General features: G+C 39.9%; 1 protein-coding gene and 1 long non-coding RNA gene across 12 annotated transcripts in view; one reads left to right on the top strand and one right to left on the bottom strand.

Annotated features, from left to right (window-relative positions):
• Positions 1–604: 604 nt before the first annotated feature.
• Positions 605–2,373, bottom strand: LOC129178902 (uncharacterized). Its single transcript, XR_008569864.1, has 3 exons — positions 1,346–2,373; positions 738–945; positions 605–655 (listed from the first exon to the last, which is right to left on the bottom strand). It is a non-coding gene; the product is annotated as an uncharacterized LOC129178902 (long non-coding RNA).
• Positions 2,374–5,651: 3,278 nt separating this feature from the next.
• Positions 5,652–22,613, top strand: part of tjp1a (tight junction protein 1a) — a 155,590-nt gene continuing 138,628 nt past the window's right edge. For 6 of the 11 annotated variants that reach the window (XM_054771566.1, XM_054771576.1, XM_054771568.1 and 3 more), the window contains exon 1: positions 5,652–6,126. In XM_054771566.1, the coding sequence (XP_054627541.1) occupies positions 6,035–6,126 (92 nt within the window). In that variant the 5' untranslated portion in view covers positions 5,652–6,034. The remainder of the gene's footprint in view (positions 6,127–22,613) is intronic. The other 5 variants (XM_054771574.1, XM_054771569.1, XM_054771572.1 and 2 more) reach the window with 2 other exon arrangements.

Genomic DNA, 22,613 nt, shown 5'->3' with positions numbered 1-22,613 from the left:
TGATGTGCATGCGCTGGATAAGCTTGTCTCATTACTCAGTTTTGAAGTCGTTTCTTGAGCGTGTGCTCTGTCAGACACTAGTTTGCCGTTTAAGCAGCCTAGTGGGTATGACTGGCTATTTGTTTATTGAGCCTCGAAGCACAAATGATGGTGATTCTGCCTAGTGACAAGCAACCAGGGAAACATTTGGACTGCTTTTCTTCTGCAGTAGCAAGGCCGTCATAAGATGCCATGCACTTATGTTGGTAGGGATGCCCCGATCAGGGTTTTAAGCTGCTGGTTCGATACCGATCATCCAGGACTGAAATCAGCCGATACCAATCACATTTTCAACTTATTTATGATGAGTGCTATTGGACAGGGGTGCCGTATAAAGGAGAAAAGTCGGGACAACGGGCAACTTGATTTCTTTTTTTTTTTCATGGGGCCCAGAATTCCTGGCTGCACCCCTGCTTCTGGCTGTATGATATGAAAAAAGGAACCATAAAACCACCTTAATTTAGACTAAAACCTATTTTACTTACTTTTTGAAGACAACTTTCCAGAGGATGAGACGCCTTCTTTAAGGAGACTTTGGCGAACTTCCATCGCTGAGAAAGGCTGCTCTCGTTCGACGAATTCAATCATTTTTCAGGTTATTAGCTTAGCCGTCTGACTGTCACACACATACGGGTGAGTGTTCGCCACATGGCTTAGTTGTTGTTTGACATGAGCTGCCGTGAGCCTCCAAAACTCACCATACTCCATCAAGTGTTGTTCTTCAAGTGCCGTTGTAGTGAGGGCTTTAATTGGGTGTAATACTGGTCAGCAATCACTCCAAGGTGTCGGGTCAAGACAACAATCCTGTACAGGTGAGTGCAGTCCAAAGGCGGTATCCATAGCCAGATTTGTGTCTACCGCAGGTAGGTGTATGTGAATGTGTTGTGTGTGTGTGTGTGTGGTTTTCTACAAGGGAACAAACAACAGAAAACATTGCAAGTGAGCATAAACACTTATAACCCAATTAGTGACTAAATTGAAACCAAAGCACAAGCACATGGCCTACTGCAATACTTATAAACCTACTAGCCATAGTCATGACACAATTACACAGCAACACAACATCCTAGCTATTAGCAGTACACTATATAAGCACATTGAAAAAGCCTGCTAACAATATAAGGTTGCATATTTAGTCCAAACAAGTTGACAAGGCATTTAGTGATAATGCTAACGAGGCTAACTAGCCCAGCAGCCAGCAACCAGCTCGGCGGCTAGATGTGAAAGACACACAACAATATTACAATATTACCACGGTACAACAGCGTCTAACATTAAACAAGTGAGAAATAAACCAGTGACTCACATTTATAGGCGCACACTGTTGCTTAAACGTCAAACAAGGTCCGTGTGAAGACAACCACTCCCAAAGCTAAGCGGCTGCCGTGATACATTCAGGTGCCCATTTAGCGTAGTAATGTTGAGCTACGTTTACATAAGCGTTAATTTGAAGGGGACAAAGAGAAAGACACTACTAAAGACAGTCTTTTGTACAGCCATACAAGAGCTTTTTACCCCGGTGAGGTAGTTTCCGTGGCATGTGTGAGCAGTTAGGTTCCACATGGCAGATATGATTGTTTTAGTTTTGATGGACCTTCAGAAGATGACACTGCCCAAGATGTTAGTTAGGGCGAGACTTTACACTGCACAAAAGGGTGGCTGCAGCCTGCAATAGTGCTAGCCACAGGCTAATCAAAGGCCTTAATCAAAGGCATTAAATCAGCATATGCTGATCACACGTTTTTTTATGAAAATCGGCCGAAACAGATCGGTGGCCGATATATCGGAGCACCCCTAATTGTTACCCATACCTTCAGCGACTATCTTCTAAATGGTCTGCATTTACAAACTACTTCCAGCCTTTACTTAGTACACACTGTGCGATGGAACATACAGTCTTCCCTCGTTCATAGCGGCTAATTAGCTCCAGACCTGACCGCGTTATATGAATTTCCACTATATAGGATTCAGTGTAAATAAATGAAATCTTGGACTTTCTAAATACGTGTTTTTTTAACATTATTAGAGCCCTGTAGACATGAAATAACACCCATATAGTCATCTTTACACTCCTATTATTCATTGTTTGCATCACATTGCAACTCTTATGCTGCAGGGACCTGACATGGCAGCTAGCCAGCAAGCTAGTGAGCTAACCAGTTAGCCTCAATTTTATTTCTTGTAAACTTAAGAAGCCAAAAACTTACCACTTCCACACAGGATGGGAGGAGAACTTTTTTTCACCCTATCATGTTAGACATGCCATGGCTTACTTCATGACTTCATGCAGCGTTATGGTAATGTAATGTTTTGTGTCATTTTTGTGCCGCCAAATGACTAGAATACAGTCGTCCCTCGCAATATTGCAGTTCGATTATCGCTCTAGCGCAGTTTTTCAGAAATTAATTAATTAATTAATGATCACTATTCTGTGGTAGACTATGGTCTATTATTAGTCAAAACATATTGAAATGCAAGTGATATGTAGTCTTCTAGCGCAGATGTACAAACACCATTGTTGAGTCACAATTGCCGATTTTTACCACAGCGGCTTATTTTTTGTCTGCGATGGCCAAAGTCTGACAGTGTCGAACAGGCTGCACACAAACCTACAGTGATGAACCTTCCTGCTTGGCAGTGGTGGTGAATTATAGTGTACTCTGCCATGAAATGAAAGTAAACAGCTCCTTCACACACTGATGAGGAGCAAATGGGACTCTGAGAAGAACAAATCAATCCAGTCTTCCACCTTCTTGTCACTGCTCCCCGGTCATATTCATGACTCCTTCAGGCCTGTATATGCTCGCGTGTGTGTGTGTGTTTCATTAATTCTGTTTCCAAGAAGTGTAAATACACATTGAGTGACTTTGAAGAACGCAGGTTGGGTGTTTTTGGTTGCGTTGCCAATATCAAGCAGTGCTGAGAACAGCTCTTTCCCTCTGACCTTCCCCGCCAGCTGCTTAGCCACATGTGCCATCACAGTGTTGTTTGCTGCTTTTTCGTCTTGAGAAATGTGCTGTTCATTCCTGATTATCTAGATTTACTTTTTGGGGTTGCATTGGTAAACTCAACAGACCTCCAGGCGTATACATTGCAGTTCTATTGACCTTCTCTCTGTTTATCAGTCTCAATAAATATTTAAATACAGTGACAGAGCGGCGTCATCTCACCTTTCTGTAAAAAGACACGGTGTACTCTTTACCCGTCACTGCAAATCAGTTTTATAGGTAACTTCTTAAAGAAAACATGTAAACATGTAAGCATGCAGGTACCATGACACGATTATTCTGCAAGGTCCCCTTTGCACTTAACAATTCACGTAAGACTCGTGTTTCCTGGCCATCTCAGTTTGACACAGAATCAATGGTTGAATTGATTAGCATGTGCACAGAGAGTGCATGAAGGCAGCATCGGATTGTTACTGACCACTAAGAGATGCTTGGTAAACAAAGGATACATGCACACGCTGCTGTGCAATGTCTGTAAACATTATCACATGGACAGGTGTGTCTATATAAGCTGTCAACCTAACTGAGAGAGAATTCAGCCTTCTATTTTCAATTGAAAAAATAAAAAGAATGCTTCGTTTGCCATAAAAAGATCAACCAAGACTGTCATATTAAACTGAGTATATTAGTATATATTTTATATATAGTACAGACCCTTTCCAAAAAATTAGAATGTCATGGAAAAGTTGTTTAATTTCCATAATTCCATTCAAAAAGTTAAACTTTCATAGATTATAGATTCAGGGCCCACAGTTTAAACGATTTCAAGTGTTTATTTGTTTATTTTTACGTAATTTGGGCTTCCAGCTCATAAAACCCACGAAAACAGGAATTCAAAAAATTAGAATACTGTGAAGAAATCACCATTTACTTCTCAGTTTTTGCAGGAAAAAAAAAGAGAGAAATTAGGATCACATCAAATCAATCAAAATATGGTACTTTCAAAACGATATGTCAATCTTCAATACTTGGTTGGGAATCCCTTTGCCTTAATCACTGCCTCGATGCCACGTGGCATTGAAGCAATCAGCCTGTGGCATTGCCTGGGAGTTATGGAAGCCCAGATTTCCTTGATGCTTGCTGTCAGCTCTTCTTTGTTGTTGGGTCTGGTGCCCCTCATTTTCCTCTTGAGAATACCCCATAGATTCTCAATGGGGTTTATGTCCGGTGAGTTGGCTGGCCAGTCAAGCACTGTGATGGCATGGGCATCAAACCAGGTTTTGGTGCTTCTGGCGGTATGGGCAGGGGCCAGGTCCTGCTGGAAGATGAAATCTGCATCTCCATACAGATCCTCAGCAGAAGGAATCATGAAGTCCTCTAAAACATTCTGGTAGACTGTTGCGGTGACCTTGGATTTACGCTTTCCCAAGCCAGCTGTGAGACATGATGCCTCCAGCGTGTCCTAATAGCTTAACTGTTAGCATTTTATCTCTTTTACTACATGCAAATACAGACATGCCATGATGTAGGGACACTATTGTACAACCTTGTCACTTTTGGTGCTCGCATGCTGACTGTTAACATGTTAACATTTCAGCTAATTTATGAATGTCTAAATGCAAATACTTGTACATACATGTCATGATGTGTTGTTGGGATATTTTCGAATCAACTTGGCACTTTCGGTACTTAGTGCCACCTTACTAGGTGCTACCATATTAACTATTAGCATTGTAGCTAATTTACCCATGTCTAAATGCAAATACAAAGATGTCATGATGTCGGGACACTGTAGAACTGCCTTGGCACTTTCGGCACTTAGTGCTGCCTTACTAGGTGTTAGCATGCTAACTGTTAGCATGTTCGTTTTTTTCTTATTTTACTGATGTCAACATGTAAAGATATACTGTACATGGTATGTTGTAGGGTCGCTAGTAAGGATGCTAACTGTTAGCATGATGGCATTTTAGCTATTTTACTCATGTCAAAATCCTTATGGTATAATGTAGGTACAGTATAAGAATGCCAAGAACATGCTAGCAAACACCGGGTCAGAGGTTCACACAACACGGAGCATGCCGCATCAAAATTTCCATGGTGATTTTCTAGTTATATCGACAATATTGGGTAATAGGAATGTAAAGGAGACTATGGGTTGTTATTTTATGTCTAGAGGGCTCTAATAATCTGAAATAAGCGGATTTAGTAGATCGTAAACACATTTTCTATGCCGTAACTACAAAAATATTACATTTCCACTTCTCGTAAATTCTATTAACCGCGATAAACAAGGATTTGCTGTGCTTATATAATTCTATTCAGTGCTTTTTTTCAATTTTGTATAGTTGTCTTACGTCTTAAAACAGTTAACAGAAGACACAAGACATAGAGACCTGCCTTTTTTTTTCTTTAAAGCAAATTATAATTGTATTTTTAAGCATGTTGCCTGTTTGTTTGTGCCCATCCTTCTTATAGTGCACTGTCCCCTTTCCTTTCCCCAACCTGGGTAACATCGTTAAACGTCCCCAAACAGGCATTCATTGTTGGGATTTCTCTGTCAGTGGTATTGTAGTAGGTTTTCACCCCCTCTCTTAAGCCATTACATCCCTCCCTCTCCTCCTCCTCCTCCTCTTCCTCTGTGAGCGCACTCCTCTTCCTACCTCACAGACGCGTGGATGCTGCCGCCGCTGCATCCTTTCTGGCTCTTCTCTCCTCACTCTTTGGAGGGGATCAAACTAAACAAACAAAAACAATAGAGGTCGGAGAAAGACAAACAAGTGGCCGCTCCAGAGCGAGCCACAACAATGAGCCCAAAATTGAATGGATTAGCCAATCTATTCTGAGCTCTAATGGGATTAGAGAGGCAGCGCGCAGACATGCAGGGTGGCGGCGGCGTGGTACCGTTCGTTCGGCTCTCCGGGGACCTCTCCCCCTGGAAATGGCGCTGTTGATGCCACTGGACGCGCGGCGGATGTCGGGGGACCTTTTGGAGCCATTTGCACGCACGCTCACGGATTCCTCGAAGTAGCGGTCCAAGGAGCCTGAAGATGAAGTACCAGAAATACATCACCGTGATGCAGATGGCCATGGGAGTGACAGCCTCCAACAAAGACTGCCTACCCACCAAGAGACAGCTGTGGTAAGTGTGTGTGTGGGAGTGGGGGGTGGTGGAAGTGCGTGTGTGTGTTTTCATGTGGTGAAAATAGCTTCTATTTGAGCCTCTTAAGCGTGGCGGTGCTCACGGAAAAGCTTCCAAGTTGCTGTTGACAGAAGTCTGCTGCCTCCTTGCTTTACCTCCATCCACACGCTCACACATTTAGCCGGGAGTGTGTGTGTGTCTGCGCGCGCGCGCGTCTTCCTGTGCAGCCGTGCGTGGCTCTCTTTGCATGCTTGTTAGGATCATGCATGAGTTTTGCACATGCATCAAGTGACCAAGGCAGAGGCAGGTGACCTCATAGTAAAGCCCACCTGCTGGTGTTCTTCAATATTTTGCGCCCCCCTCCAACATGTGTGATTTTAACTGTAAAGCATGAGCAGAACCCCCCCTCCCCGACTAATTACTTATTCAGTAGCTTCCTGTGTATGCGGGAGTCTTTCTGTCATGATGCGTGTGTAGGATTTTCCACTCCATTTGACTAGTTGTCTGATTTAATGACACATAAACAACATCAACTACAGTCGTCCCTCGTTTGTAGCGGTTCATTGGTTCCAGACACGACCGCAAATTTCCACGATATAGGATTCAGTGTTACGAAATGGAATAGTTTCGTAGTTAGAGTGCAGAAAACCTGTTTATAAGTGTCTAAATAGGGTTTTTAACATCATTAGATCCCTGTAGACATGAACTAACACGCCCGTAGTCACATTTACACACCTGTTATTCATTGTTTATAACACATTGTGCAACTCTCATGCTGCACGCACTCGACACAGCCGCTAGCTAGCGACCTAATAAGCTAGCGAGCTAACCAGTTAGCCTCAAATTTATTTCTTCGAAACTTAAGAAGCCAAAAACGTACCACTTCCACACGGGATCGGAGGAGAACATTTTTTTTCACTTCATCATGTTGGACATACCATGGCTGACTTCATGACTTCATGCAGTGTTAAGCTAATGTCATGTGAGGTAATTAGCGATGTGCGGATCGATACTGGAATATCGATACTTCCGATGCCAACTCTTCACGCTCTGAAATCGATTCGATACGTGAGTCACTTGAGGTAATGTTTGCCAGATCGTAAACGGATCCGTGAATGTGTGAATTGTGAATAAAGTTTATTTTAATGCTTTTATTATTTGACTTTTTTCTTTTCTTTTTTTTATTGTTTAAAATACCATTTTGACATATTTTATATGATTTTGTCCTGTCTTTTTTTCTGTTGTATATTATCTTGGCTATATCACCCCGGTACCTCAATATCAAATTTGTATCATTGATACCAGCCTGAGTTTTAGTCAGTATTGGTGGAGTCAGGCGCTAACCAAAGTTCTTGGATGAAATGTCTGAATGTCTCCATGATTTTTTAAAATTATATGAACTTTTTATGAAGTACTTGACCAATGAATTTCTCACAGGGCTATTTTGAACTATTACATAAATATCAAACCACTGTCTTATGAGGCAGAGACTGCGTGCAGAATATCAAACAAGTACGGTGAATGGAGTAACACTGGTCAACTTCCTGGCTAAAGCTAGGGTGAACTTCAGGTCATTTGTCTATGAAAAAGTACACAGCCTTACGTTAGCTGGATATCTGAGTTGGCCACCATATTCGCAGTATAAAGTATCATTTGTTTGCTGCTTCAATGTTGGCATAAGATCGACGTAATTTATAGTTTTACTTACCTGACTGGTTGGAAGAGAGTTCGACGTAGCGCGCCAAAAACAGGGCACGCTGTACCCCGTGAATCCGGAGGTGTTTAATCCTGTAAGCGGAGCACCCTCCTTTGCATGATATGATGGCGTTGCAAATGTCTAGCGAGCGCTGTCGCACACAGTCCATGGTTGAAATGGATGACCACAAATGATTCTTCTTCATTGGTGTTTGCCGGCTTCTTCTTTGTTGGTGTTATGCGGCCATTTCATTTTAAAAAATGAACGATTCCAGGAGAATCAGTACGTTAGTCTCGGTTCCCATCGATTCCCGATGCCCAACCCAACTAATAATAGACCATAGCCTACCATGAAATTAATTCATTTCTGAAAAAACGCGACATAGCGAGGTAGCGATAATCGAACCGTGGTATTGTGACGAACGACTTTACTTTTGATCCCACTTTCCGTGGAGAGTTTTCCACCAGCGAATGGCGTAACTGTTCGACTAATTGATACGCCCATAGAACTGTCTAGTTTTGACACATGGCTCACTCCTCCCCCTCCAAACCCTCCTGCTAGCTTGACGTTGGCGTTCTCCTCTAATTTCGGCTCTTTTTTGTCTTCAATATGCCTCATACGCGTATTAAACACAATTTTAAATGTATAGCTACTAATTGATGGAAGATGATCAATGCACAGATGGAATGGGAGTCACGCTGCAGGCGTTAGTTTCACTTTTGCATCGCACAGCGACTATGATGCGTTCAAGGGCCGCCGAAAAAAGTGCGGAATCCCAGCGCTTGACGAAAAAATCTTATCAGTGAAGCATAAAGATGTAACCATGTAAAAATTGTGGACCCTTTCAACCGTCTGGTGTACATTTCAAGTGTATTATCACGTACTTATACTTTATTGAGATGTGTTTTTTGCGGGTAAAAACGGCCTATTTTCTCACCAAAAAAGACTAACATTTTTTACCAGAAATCCGCAACTTTTCAGGCTCAGTGTCAACTCTACATTGCTGTCATCACAGACTGTAGCGCAGGGGTTCTCAACTGGGAATCCATCGCCTTTACGAGGTGACCCACTTCCATAGAAGTAAAAGGATGAGAATTAGCGATGTGCGGACCAGCGCTTCATGCTCTAAAATCGATTCTCAAATGAAAATGTCAATACTTTCCATACTTCAGCCGTTTGAGGTCATTTTCGTCTGAAACGCTTGTCTGTTGAAACGACGACCGATCGTAAACGGAGCCGTGTGTGAATTGGGAGTAAAGTTGTCATTCCTACAGCGGTTCTTAATAATGAATCATTCATTTGAATGGTTTTATCATTTGACTTATTTTCTTTTTTTATTGTTTAAAGTACCGTTTTCACATATTTTAAAGGACTCTGTCCTCTGTTTTTTCTCTTGTTGTATATTAGCTTAGTTATATTGTAAATCACCCCGCTACCTCAATATGCTTCAGGGTTTAAAATTCATACATAAATTACTTAAATTTATTATGACATTATGAATTTATTCAAATCATTCATTTATTGAAATTAATAGTTCATTGAATTAATACATTAATTAAATGTCTTTTATTATTTATGCTATGAAATACACAACCAGACACATTAGGCGAATTTGCACAAAATATCCGTATCGGCTCTTCGATACCAGCCTGAGTTTTACCCGGTATCGGATCGGACACGAAATCAGTGGTGTCGTACATCACACATTTTTTTTAAATGTAAAAATGACCTTCAAAACTCATGCACGTTTTTAAACACACTCAAGACACTCAATTCCAAGTGCAAAATGTATTTCAGAGCCCAGTATGAGGAGTGTATAAAATAATACGTGCATGTACCAAGGAAGAAGATGCAAATCAAAAATATATTTTCAAAATATTGTGATTTTAAAATGGAAAAATTCTTCAGAATATTGAAAAATGACATTTAAAAAATGTAATGTAATTTTCTATCGCATATTAATTTGATTAAAATATTTAATGTCATTTTCTGATAGCCGGAAGTGTATTTTAGTTTAAATTACAGTTTGAAAATAAAATATTTTAAATTGCATGAAATATTTTAATATATATATATATTTTAAATTTTCTGATGGTTTTTGTTTGTTAATTATTTTGAAACACAAATATTGTGAAAATATATTTTGGATTTGACCCAGAATGGGACTGTGACCCACCAGCTGAGAAATACTGACACAGTGCATACTGTATATACCATGTGTCATTAAAGCAGACGAGTGGAAAACCATACACACGCATTAAGACTGTACCAAACGATTCTTAGTTGATTGATCTGAAGCTTCTTGTTTCAATTAATCGATTAATGGGTTAGTTTCTTGAAGACGAAGCAAGTCAAAATAGGTCTGCTTTGGTGGATGACTAAGGACATTAAAAATATTCACACTTGAGAGGCTGAAATCAGAGGATATTTACATTATTAAATCCAAAAACGATGAATCCAATACCAAAATAGTTGTCGATGAATTGGATAGTGGATTAACGATCGCTTCATTGATGAGTTATTGCAGCTCTAACACGCGTAATGACATATTTAGTGTAAACAACAGACGTCAATAACAGTGCAAACAGAGGAGCATGTTTGTTGCAAATCACGCTCCTGTCTCCACCCCTCCCTTGTTTCCCTTTCATCTCCATACAGCTGATTCTGTGGAAACAGAAATAGAATGGCCCCCTGTCCTCCAGTTTGGCATATGCGCTGTAACGTGGCCATCCTCTCATTTTGTGACTGCGATCATGTTTAAAAATGTCACGAACAACAAACAAACCACCTCACCTGGAAGAGATTGCGCCTGTGTTGGCCCAGCTTGTCTCACACGGATGCGAAGTGCAATGATACAAATAAAAAGTTGTGTTTATTTGTAGCGTTATTGGTTTGACATGATGACAAATGCTGTCATGTGTGCGGTAGATATCGTAAATGAAATACGTGGATGCCTTTGAAGCCTTCGATTTGGCTAGTTGCAGTTGTTTATCATGTTTTTTGATATTTTAGAATTTTTTGGTGGAGCATCTAGGCGTTTTTTTTTTGCAGAAAACACACCTCATTCACCATAAATTGGTGATAATTCATAAAAATGTAGTAATGCGGGTACAATGTACAACATACATGTACCACTGCTAAAAAAGCTCACCATCTTTACATGTTCACGTCTTTGTACCTCACTGATAGTGATTTTTTTCACCAAGCGTTGAGATTTCACACTTTGTTTGGCGGCCCTTGAACGCACCAAAGTGCACTAGCATTCATTAGTGGTGAGTACTTATACAGTTTATGCTTTAAATGCGGTGAATAAGTGTGTGAGGCATATTTAGGGCCGAGACACTCTCCATCAACATCACTTTTATTGCTAAGTGCCTCCTCCTCCTTCTCCTCCTCCTCCTTTATTAGTTGGAGACCCAAATTATAAATTTGGTCTTCTCTTGGGACCCAGATTTACAAGAAAAAAACATCACCTGTTGCCACATATACAGTAAATACACTGTCAAGAAATGTAATATATAATATGATTATCTCTACCAGAATTATATATACAGTAGATACTGTATTATCACTGTTAACAGGTACATTTGCCATTAAACCATCGATTATGCGGCTTTCAATGTAAAGGAAGAATACAGTGCTTTGATAAGAACAAACATATTGTACATAAAATATAGGTATACTACCCCTCCCCCCCCCAAAAAAGAAAAGAAAAAACAACAGCAGAAACTAGAGAAGCACTCGCAGAGCGCAGACCACCGTCGAGCGCCATACACTGTGAGCACGATTATTAGGCAATTTGCATTATTCATTATTTAACAGTAACAGTGCTCTTGCTCAATCCAAAATGTTAATAAACCTCAAACTCGAATATTTAAGGAAGCGAACGTGACATTTTGGCTTTTATTGTGTGTGTGTGTTTTGTGCACAATTATTTGGCAATTATTACTGTGCAGAATTATTAGGCAACTCAAAGAAAAACAAAAATATTCCCATCTCACCACTTTATTTTCATTTTTTAAGTCAGAATAATAAACAAAGAACACAATCTTTGCAAATGATATTTCCAAAAATAAATCAGTGACCAATATAGCCACCCGTCTTTTCAATAACACGTAAAAGCCTTCCGTCCATGCAGTTTCTTCATCATTTGACCCTCAACTTTTTGTGCAGCAGCAACCAAAGCCTCCCAGACACCATTTTTCTTCACTGTTAATCTTACGTTTAAGGGCCCGCAAGTACGCAACAGTGTTTAGATCAGGTGAGCAAGGAGGTCATGTCATTATTTTTTAAGACCTTTACTAGCTATCCACGCAGCGGAGTACTTGGATGCATGAGATGGAGCGTTGTCCTGCATAAAAATCATGGTCTTCTTGAAAGATGCACACTTTTTCCTGTACCTGTGTGAAAAAAGTGTCAGTAGGTTTGGGAGTTGAGTTTAAGTCCATCTTCAACCTGAAAAGGCCCAACAAGCTCCTCTTTAATAATTCCAGCCCTTACCAGTACCCCACCTCCACCTTGCTGGCGTCTGAGTTGAAGTGGAGCTCTCTGCCCATTGCTGATGCAGCCACGGGCCCATCCCTCTGGTCCATCAAGAGTCACTCTCATCTCATCAGTCCATAAAACCTTTGAAAAATCTGTCTACGGATATTTCTTGGCCAAGTCATAGCCTTTCAACTTGTGTGTCTTGTTCAGCGGTGGTCGGGTTTTAGCCTTTCTTACCTTGGCCATGTCTTAGAGCACTGAACACCATGAATACCATGTACTTCCTGACACTTCTGGAATATGACATCACTGGAGGATATCGGGTTCCTGGGAGCTTCAGGTTTCATTTTTCTCAAATATTTGGCAGTTCATTTGCACGTTTTTCCCTCGACATGTTTCTTGCAACCCTTTTGTGAACTTGTGAACTTTTGTAACAAAACATTGAATGGTTCTGTGGTGACGTCCCAGTTTCACCTGGTATGCTTAAACCCAACAGGCATTCAAGTTTATTCAGCTTGGGGTTGGAAAATATGCATAAAAATGAGAATATGGTCAAAATACTGACTTGCCTAATAATTGTGCACACGGTGTATAATAATAATAATAATGTGATTCACACGAAAATAATAATCCTTCATTTTTTGGATCAGTCTTTGATATTTTGTGTAACCTGTTGGAAACTTGTCCTGTATTTTTTTTCAAGTGCTCTGACCATTTTTTGTGGAGTTATATGCACAAATGCCGAAAATGGTCCTATCTCGCAATGTTTAAGAATCCTTTACAAAAACTGCTGGATCCAGACGGTGATCCGGATCACCCCCAAAATGTAATCAGTTCTTCCATATCCCATTCCCGACAATTCCTGAAAATTTCATCCAAATCCATTCAGAGCTTTTCAAGTTATTTTGAACACAAACAGATAAACAAACAGATAAACGCCCCAAAAAACATCACCTCTGCGCTGCACTTGGTGGACGTCATAAAAGAACAGCTGTAGTTTTACAAGAATAAAGCTATAATAATAAAGCGTAACTGAAGAAAAATTATAAAATATAAATAATACAATAGTAATAATTTTAGTAGCATAGAGATGAAATATTAAAGAAAAAATGTGTTGTTAAAGTCATAATATGAGAAACAAGCAAAACAAAATAAGGTTTTTGTAGAATTAGGTTGGGAAAAAAAGTTATAACATTATGGGAATGAAGTCAAAATATTATTGGAATAAAATTTAAAAAACAGCAAAAATGAGATGCAGTTTTTTTCTTCCCCGAAATGTATCTAACTTCTTAGAATATTTTTACAAAATATCAAAGTGGACTTTCCATCCTTTCATTTTATCGCTAGGTGGCCCTCGCTGGAAGAAGTTTGGACACCTCTGACATACAGTAATCCAAAATATACAAATTAGTAAATCATGCTGTTTTATGGTTGAATATGGCCTATTATTAGTCCAAAAATGTTTATTTAAGCTGATTTTATGTTTTTTTTAAATTATTTTTACCTAAATTAAGCATTTTCAAGCATAAATTGAAGTAAAATACAAATAGCAGGCATTCAGAAGACGCATTCAAAGACGTGATAATATGTAGTATTCTACACCGGTCGCTAGGTGTCAGTGATGTTACTGTACTGTTTTGTGAGACACACAAGCACCAGACTTGATCAGGTTTGAATTACAGTGGTACCTCGGTTAGTGTTACGTCTGTCCCGGATAGCACGTTTTTCAGTTAACATCGACAATTTTAAGGCTTAAAGAGAAGACCGTTGGCATTTCAACAAGACACGGCCTCGCTGTGTCCACCTCCGTTTGGTGCTGCTTGTTTGTTTTTGACAAACATATTGGTATCTGCTGGACAAATGTGTTTCCAGCAGAATATGTTTAAGCCTGGAATCCACCCTGCATTTAGCATTCTTGGTTATTTATCTATGACGTGAGGCATTTTCACAGTTCATAACATCTCTAGCTGTCCCTCCTCAACCATGGGTGGAGTTCCACCAGGAGGGCACCAAGGCATTCCCAGGCCAGCTGTGACACATAATCCCTCCAGCGTGTCCTAGGTCTGCCCGGGGCCTTCTCCCAGCTGGGCATGCCTGGAACACCTCACCAGGGAGGCGTCCGGGGGGCATCCTGACTAGATGCCCGAGCCACCTCACCAGGCTCCTCTCGATGTGAAGGAGCAGCGGCTTACCTCTGAGCTCCTCCCGAATGGCCAAGCTCCTCTTAGGGTGAGTCCAGCCACCCTACGGAAGAAATTCATTTCAGCCGCTTGTATCCACGATCTCGTTCTTTCAGTCACGATCCAAAGCTCATGACCATAGGTGGGGTGAGAGATGAGGCCATGAGGATCACATTGTCTGCAAGCAGCAGAGAGATCCTAAGGCCCCCAAACTGGACACCCTTGCCGCCTGCGCCTGCAAATTCTGTCCATGAAAGTTATGAACAGAATTGGTGACAAAGGGCAGCCTTGGCGGTGGCCAACGTTCACCAAGAACAGGCTCGACTTGCCAACCAGGCTCCTGTTCCGGTTATACGGCGGCCGAATGGCACGAAGCAGCGCGCCACCAATCCCCCCACAGCCTTTTCCAAGTCCACAAAGCACATGTAGTTGTGCAAACTCCCATGTACCCTCCAGCATCCCTGCAAGGGTGTAGAGCTGGTCCAGTGTTCGGCGACCGGGACGAAAACCACATGTTTGTGGCATTGTTTTTTGAATGTAAAACTGTGCATGTTTAAAAGTCTTTAACAGACCTCTCTGTGGAGATTGTTTTGTGGCATGAGTGCAGAAACAGTTTAAAAAAGGGGGTTGCCCTCAGAGCATAATCACCTCTCCTTCCCCTCCCTTTTTGGCAAAACTAGGTAAAAGTGATGTTAAATGTTCAATTGTCCATTCATTTGTCATTTGTAATTGTTTGGCATTATTTTTTGCATGGACAACCATCAGTTTTGTCTATAAAATGTCTTTTGCCTTCATATTTTTGGGTGCCTGCAACGGATTAATTGGATTTACATTATTGTCTATGGGAAAACTTGCTTTGGTTAGAGTCCGTTTTGGTTTGAGTTGGACCTTCTGGAACAGATTAATGACGTTAACCAAGGCACCACTGTATCTCACAACAGCCACAGTAATCCCTAAATCAAAGCACAGACTACTCAACTCAACTCTGAGCCACGATAAAAAAATGCTTCGAAAGGAATTGTATGTACGTGGCTTTCATGAACACTCCTTCCGTGTCTCTGTGAAGATCCTAAAAAGTGGTTGTGAGCTCTCAAGGTTACGTTGAACCTGATCAATTAGCCTCGTGTTGTATCATCCCACTGCATGCATGGTTGTTGGTGAAGAAAAAAAAGTAAAGCCCCCGACCACAAGTAGACAATTTGCCATTTGTATGCGGTCCACACCGTTAGGTATGCCTCCATGTTGAACACACCAAAGCAATTCATCTCACCCAGCGTCACACTCACTTTGCACGCACTTGCCTGGAGTAATACACCCGACTTAGTCACACAAGGGGGAAAGGATTTGATTTCACTCCTTAGCTCATGCGACTGCTGTCGAATGGGATGCAAAGAACACAGCGGTGACTTGGTTTTGACGCTCCTTCCCTTTAAGAGCGGCGCGGCGCTATGTCTGTGGCCATCACATCAGGGTGGGGGAAGGGGGCACGGCCATTAAAAGTGGATTACTCTATTGCCTCTGACAGCCACTTTAACCAAGAGAAGCTGATCTATGGTGTGCCTTCACCGCCTGCGCTCACTTGCATGCCATGTCCATCTTTATTCATCGTGAAGATAGAGATATTTCTGCCATTAATTTAAGCATGGAGACCATTACGCTTCTTTCCACCGATGTATTTCTGTCCACCTATTCTTTCACCTTTGTGGCACTCAGAATCGATGCAGACATCATGAAATAATATTGATTGCATGCAAGATCTCGTAAAAATATGCTGCTTTGCTTTCCTCTTGTGCATGCGCACCAACACCGCCACAAATAAATGTGGCGCGACCTGTTCTCCCTCACTCATAAACACATTATGATGGGACTGTCTGTGAGTGTAGCTTGTCGTTACAACGCTGTGCAGTAGCTGCTGTTAGTTATCTTTACACCTGTAGATCCAGTCCGGGGGTGCCCAAAGTGCAGCCTGTGGCTGTTTTTTATCAGCCCGCAGCAGATTCTAAAAATATAATTTAACAACAAAACGCAAATGTACAACAAAATATTAGGGTCACATGGAAAAAAAATCGAAGATTTCGAAAATAAAGTCGGAAATTTACAACTTTATACGTGTAATTTTACGAGAATAAAGTCGAAAATTTCCGAGAATAAAGTTGTAAATTTACGAGAAAAAAGTTGTAGTATTACGAGAATAACGTCATTAATTTAAGAGAAAACAAGTCAAGAAAAAAGTTGTAATATTACGAGAATAAAGTCGTGAATTTACGAGAATAAAGTTGTAATATTACAAGAATAAAGTCGTACATTTATGAGCATAAAGTGGTAACATTACGTGTCATACGAGTCAGAGGGAAAATAGAGCTTAGCTCTTCAGGAAGGAAGGAAACTTTCCTCTTGCTTCAGGCAAGCTTTTATTTATAAAAACAGAGCAGTTGAGCACAAACAGATTAGCATGGCTAGCCCTTCTCACTTCCACCTTCTTTACCCCGACTTAAATTTACGTTATTGTTGTAAATTTACAACTGTATTCTCGTAAATTTACGACTTTTTTATAATCCTTATACTACCTTATACTCCTAAAAAAGAAACAGCTGCAGTAATTATACAAGAATAAAGTCAAAATATTAAGAGAAAAAAAATCATAATTTTTTGAGACTAATCTAATATAATAATTAGGAAAACTAACGTTATTTCAGTATCAAAGTTGAGATATCACTGAAAAAAGATGTAATTTTTTAATGTTGTATTATTAGAAACAAAACAAAGTAAAGTTGTAAATTTTGGAAAATTATGTCGCAGAATAAGTTATAATGTTACAAGAATAAAGTCAACGTCGAAATAGTTTGAATGATGAGAAGAAAATTTACAAGATAGTTGAAATAGTTGGAAAAGCAGCAGAAATGAAAAAAAACTGCCGTAATTTAATGAGAATAAAATCAAAATATGAACAGAAAAAAGTTGCATCATAACAATAAAAAGTCACAATTTTTTTAAGAATAAACTTTGAATATTATGAGGAAAAATAGTCTCACTGTAGTAGCAAAGAGTTGAAATAATAAGGAAAAATATGTATTTTTTTTAAGTTGTAGTATGATGAGAACCATACAAAATGAAGTTGTATTTTTAGAAAATGATGTTGGGAAAAATATAAACAATATTATGGGAATAAAGTCAAAATATGAGAAGAAAATTTACAAAGATTATTTGAGAAGAAAGTTGAAATATTTGGAAAATAATAAAAAAAAAAAAAACAACAGCAAAAATGGGGAAAAAAAGAGTTCCAACTAATAATAGGCTCTTTCACCAATATGACAAAGCTGAGATGGCGTTTTTTTCTTGAAAAATATATAACTTCTTAGCATATTTGCATGTGTTGCTTTACAAAATATCAAAGTGGAAAAGTTGCATCCTTTCATGTTTCACTATGTGGCCCTCGCTGGAAAAAGTTTGGACACCCCTGATTCAGTCTAATAGCTTCTCCTCGAAGGCCTTCTTCACTTGTACACTCACATAGCACAATCAGAGTTGCGGGAAGCAAAGGGTAAATGCTTAAAAATGCCTTTTTTACTTCATGGCGCCACCCATGATGAGCCAGCTCTCGCTGTTCAGCCTCATTTACGGAAGTGGCGTGGTCGGAGTACAATCACTCAGGTCAACAAACACAGCGGTATACGAGGATGAAAAACGAAGGGAGAAACATTTGGAGGTGAAATAGAGAACTTTCAGAACATGGACTTAAGCCTTAAGACATGGAGATGAAGATTGGTTGCCTTCGAAACACAGGATGGTAAGTGTAAATTACTCTGGAGTTGCTTATCCTTCAATTGAAGTTTTAAATCGGCTTATTAATGAGCATAAAGGGGTCTTTCTAGCCTGATTTATTTTAGATTTTGTCGCCCCCAACAGTATACATACATATGTCTATCAAAAGATGTTCATATAACATGTATAATGCTTTACAGTCTTGTCGCTATTATGGAATATTGTTTACAAGACATTATGTTAACAAGACATGGCTTACTCTGTTCCGTGCCAACTTTGACGTTATTCTTCTTGTCTTTTTTTTCCTGTGTACTGGCTGAATAGCATCCTTTTTCAAAATGCATTTATAGCGTAATTTCAAGCCAAATGCTTCTCGTAGAAGGTGTTCCTTCTTAGCAGTCAGCGAAAGGATCACTGCAAAGAACAGAACCCATGGGCGCCCGTCTCTCGTTCTCTGCACTTGCTTTGCCCATTTTTGTCTTAAACCTCCCTCTTTTGGAAAAGAATACAAACTTACAGTACAGTATCACTCGGATACTGTGAACATCCAGCAGCAACACGACATTTTGCCATGACTACTGTTATGATTGAAAACATTCACTGAAAGAAGTCGACCATTTACCTCGGAAAGCTTTTGTTTTCACAGGTTTAGCTGAGAGGTGTCACCTCAATTATGCCACTTCCGGAAACAAGACTGATCCGCGAGAACTAGCTCGTCATGGATGACACCATCAACTATAAATGTAATTTTTCAAATTTACAGTTAGCTTTCAAAAATGGAACAATGTAGAACATAATTACAAAAAAGATGTAACATATTGAAGCAAAGTTGATGAATCATGTCAGGGACCCTTGAAGTGTACCAGCACTTAAAAGTAGTACTTGAAATGCTATTTTGCAAATGCTAAATTGTACCTGCTGCACCTGGACATGTGCCCGTGTGGAGCTGATTCACTTTAATCCAACTAAACACTGCTTGAGCTTTGGCTGTGGTTAAAGTTACACCGAAATACAGATTTAAAGTGACGATAAAAAGCACGGCTTGGTTGTACACTGGACTATGCACGTGGATACACTTGTGAGCATAATAAGGAGGCACACAATGCATAATATCAGGCTTCTTTTGGAAATGATTATGATAATGAAGACACACAGTTGCGTTTATTCAAATGTCATGAGTAACGAATTTGTTGCATGGCATAAAAAGCACATTTTTGTAATAACAACGGGTCTGTAATTAGTTGAAGACGATTGAAAATAGTAATTAGCTTGTTGGCGTCTCTGAAAGCTGTCTGCGGCCCTTCCTAACATGTGGGTGTATCCTCTTGGAGCATGGGCCAGATGTCTCGTCTGCTCCCCACTTAGAGTGACAGCTCTGCCTGGTGTTCCCGGTCCACCTGCTTAATGATGCATAACGGCAGCGTCCCGTCTTTCCCGCAACACCCAACCCCCCAACACACACACACGTGCACACATAGCTGCCCTCTCATTTGCTTTAAGAGAGAGGGACACACACACACACACACACTACCCCCTCCGCTCTCCCAGTTCCACTCACGGAGGCCATGAAGCGTAATCCCACACAAAGTGACAATGATGCATATTAGTTACCTCAGCAGGAGTCCGAGTCTGTGGCCGGCCTGTCATGATTGTGCAAAAAAAAAAAAAAAAAAAAAACGTGCAAAATGTCCTCAGCCTCCATCCGTGCCATTATATCACCGTTTTGCACGTTCATTCCCTTAATAAGAAATAATGCTGATATACGTCTATGTCAGCTTATTGATTGTGTTAGCGGATGCAGCGTATTAGTCCATAATGCATTAGAGCAGATTCCCACATATTCGTGATTCAGCTTTCCCCATGTAATAATTATACATGACAAAAAATGTCACATCCAAAAGTAGGGCATTTTTTCTACAGAAAACACATCTCATTCGATAATAACTTGTACATGCTTGATAATTAGTGATGTGCGGATCGATACTGAAAAAGCAATGCTTCCGATACCAGCTGTTCATGGTCTAAAAGTGATTCTCAAATCAAAATATTGATGCTTTCGATACTTCAGTCATTTCAGGTCGTGTCAGTCTGTTGAGACCATAATTGACCGTCAGTTCTTAAAAATGAAACATTTATTTTAATGGTTTTATTATTATTTTTTATTTTATTTTATTGTTTTAAATACAGTTTTGCATATTTTATATGATTTCGTTTGCTAAATCACCTCAATAGACTTCAATAAATAAATAAATAAAATTAATTATTACATTATTAATTTATATAAAGTATTTTTTGTTAGTAATTTATTTAATTCATAAATTAATTAAATGACTTGTATTTTTTATGCTATGATATGAAATACTAAACTTTAAAAAAATTTACCAGCACAAAGTATCGGTATCGGCTCAGTATCGCCGATACCATCCTGAATTTCACTCGATATCGGATTGGAAACAAAATCAGTGGTATCGCACTTCACTAATGAAAATACAGCTAATCTGGACAGCATACATGTACAGTGGAACCATGGTTCACGTCATTCCTCCGTTCCAGAATGTCCGACCTTCACCGAAACGAACGCTCACCGAATCAATTTTTCCCATGAGAAATAATGTAACTCTGTTAATCCGTTCCTAAAAGCCAAAAATGTTAACACAAAGCACATTTTTATAGTTTTGCATGCATAACAATGCATATAAACACATGATTGTCGACGTGAGTGAAAACCGGAAGGTGGTGGCGGTTGATCTCGCCGCCGCATCGTGTCTTTGGGAACAGTCACGTCTTCAATGAAGGTAAAAGTAGCTTTGAATGTTCATTTATCCCTTTCAGTCCTCATTTATATGCATTCACAATTGTTTTATGCATGTAAAACTATGAAAACGATGTAACTTCTGGTTCCCATTGCTAATAGGAACCAAACTAATTACACAGTGTATTGCCAACCCAATATTTTGATTGATGATAGATAGCTAACTAGATAGATAGATGGATAGATAGATTGGTAGATAGATACTTTATTGATCTCTGTGAGAAACTCACGCTAAACGGAGAATGGAACCAAAACGGGACAAAACTGTGGCTTAAATTTTTGAAAAACATGCTAACCAGGACGGACGCTAACCAAGGTTCTACTGTAGTTTAACGACTTAAGCAAAAAAAAACAACGTATTTTTTCTTGAATATGTCAACTCTACGCTACTAAAATTATTTTTATTTTTACATTATTTTTCCTCATAATATTAGGAGTTTATGCTCATAACATTTTGACTTTTTTTCTTGTTAGAAACCCACTTTTTGCTCTCAATGGGCCTCATTCACGAAACGTTCTTACGCACAAATGTGTTCTTAAAGCCTTCTTACGAAGATTTTTGGCATTCACGAAACGTGTTCTCAACTCACAGTTCTTAGATCTAAGAACAAATCCTACGAACGCTCAGGAGGACTCTTACGCACAAGCAAAGCTTGCACTTTCAATGCGCAATCGCCCTCATGATGGATTTTGCAACCTGATCCCAAAAAATGTAGGGCAAATAAAATATCCCAACAATTATTTATCATCAAAACAACTAAAATATACTCCATGGATAAATATATATTCAAATCCCAATTCATCAAAAAAAAAAGTAGCTGGCTGGACGTGCGCTGCGCAGAGAGAGAATGTAAAGGGACCATTAGATTTATTTGCTGAAAGCCACGAATATTTGATGTCCCGCTTCAGGCTTCAGGCTTCCCTCTCTGTTCTTGCAGGTGTGCAGGATCATCAGAATAACATCGCAATGAAACGTGGTGTGTCTATTGCGCACGTAGCGCCCCCAGATAACGACATGCGCCCCCTGCCACGTCTTGAGCCAGAGTATGGGGCTGCTGTATTAATTAGGCAGCGTCTAATCAAATGTAACCACACAAACTATGCATTTTGACTTTATTTTTCCATCATGATTGTGTAAATATTTTCTAGAGTTTCCGAAATGGTTTGGTTTCTGATTGATGGCCCACCTCCCGTTTCCTCCAGATCCCTCCGGTGCAGTCCAATCTTTTTTTTTGAGTCTATTTTAAGTCAAAACACTTCTTTTTAACCTCTGCGGTGGTGCGTTTCTCCATGGAAACGGCATTTATGTTTCCTGCAATGGTGCTCCATGCCGACTCTTTTTGGATGGCCTGATGACCGGTGGATACACGTGAAAATAAGGTGGTCTTGTGTTCGCTCACTCCTTGTAAAAGCACCTCTATTTCAGTAGAAGTGAAGTTTTTCTTTCGTTTGTTGTCCAGCTGCTCCTCAGTCTTGCCCTTGCGTGTTGCCATCTCCGCCTCCAGCTGCCTGTTGCGCACGGCACATTTTTTATCTTACATAGGAAATAATA

This window comes from Dunckerocampus dactyliophorus, chromosome 3 (genome assembly GCF_027744805.1).
Source record: "Dunckerocampus dactyliophorus isolate RoL2022-P2 chromosome 3, RoL_Ddac_1.1, whole genome shotgun sequence".
Lineage (NCBI taxonomy): Eukaryota > Metazoa > Chordata > Actinopteri > Syngnathiformes > Syngnathidae > Dunckerocampus > Dunckerocampus dactyliophorus.
Note: the sequence above shows the minus strand (reverse complement) of the source record. Positions and strands in the feature narration are given on the sequence as shown.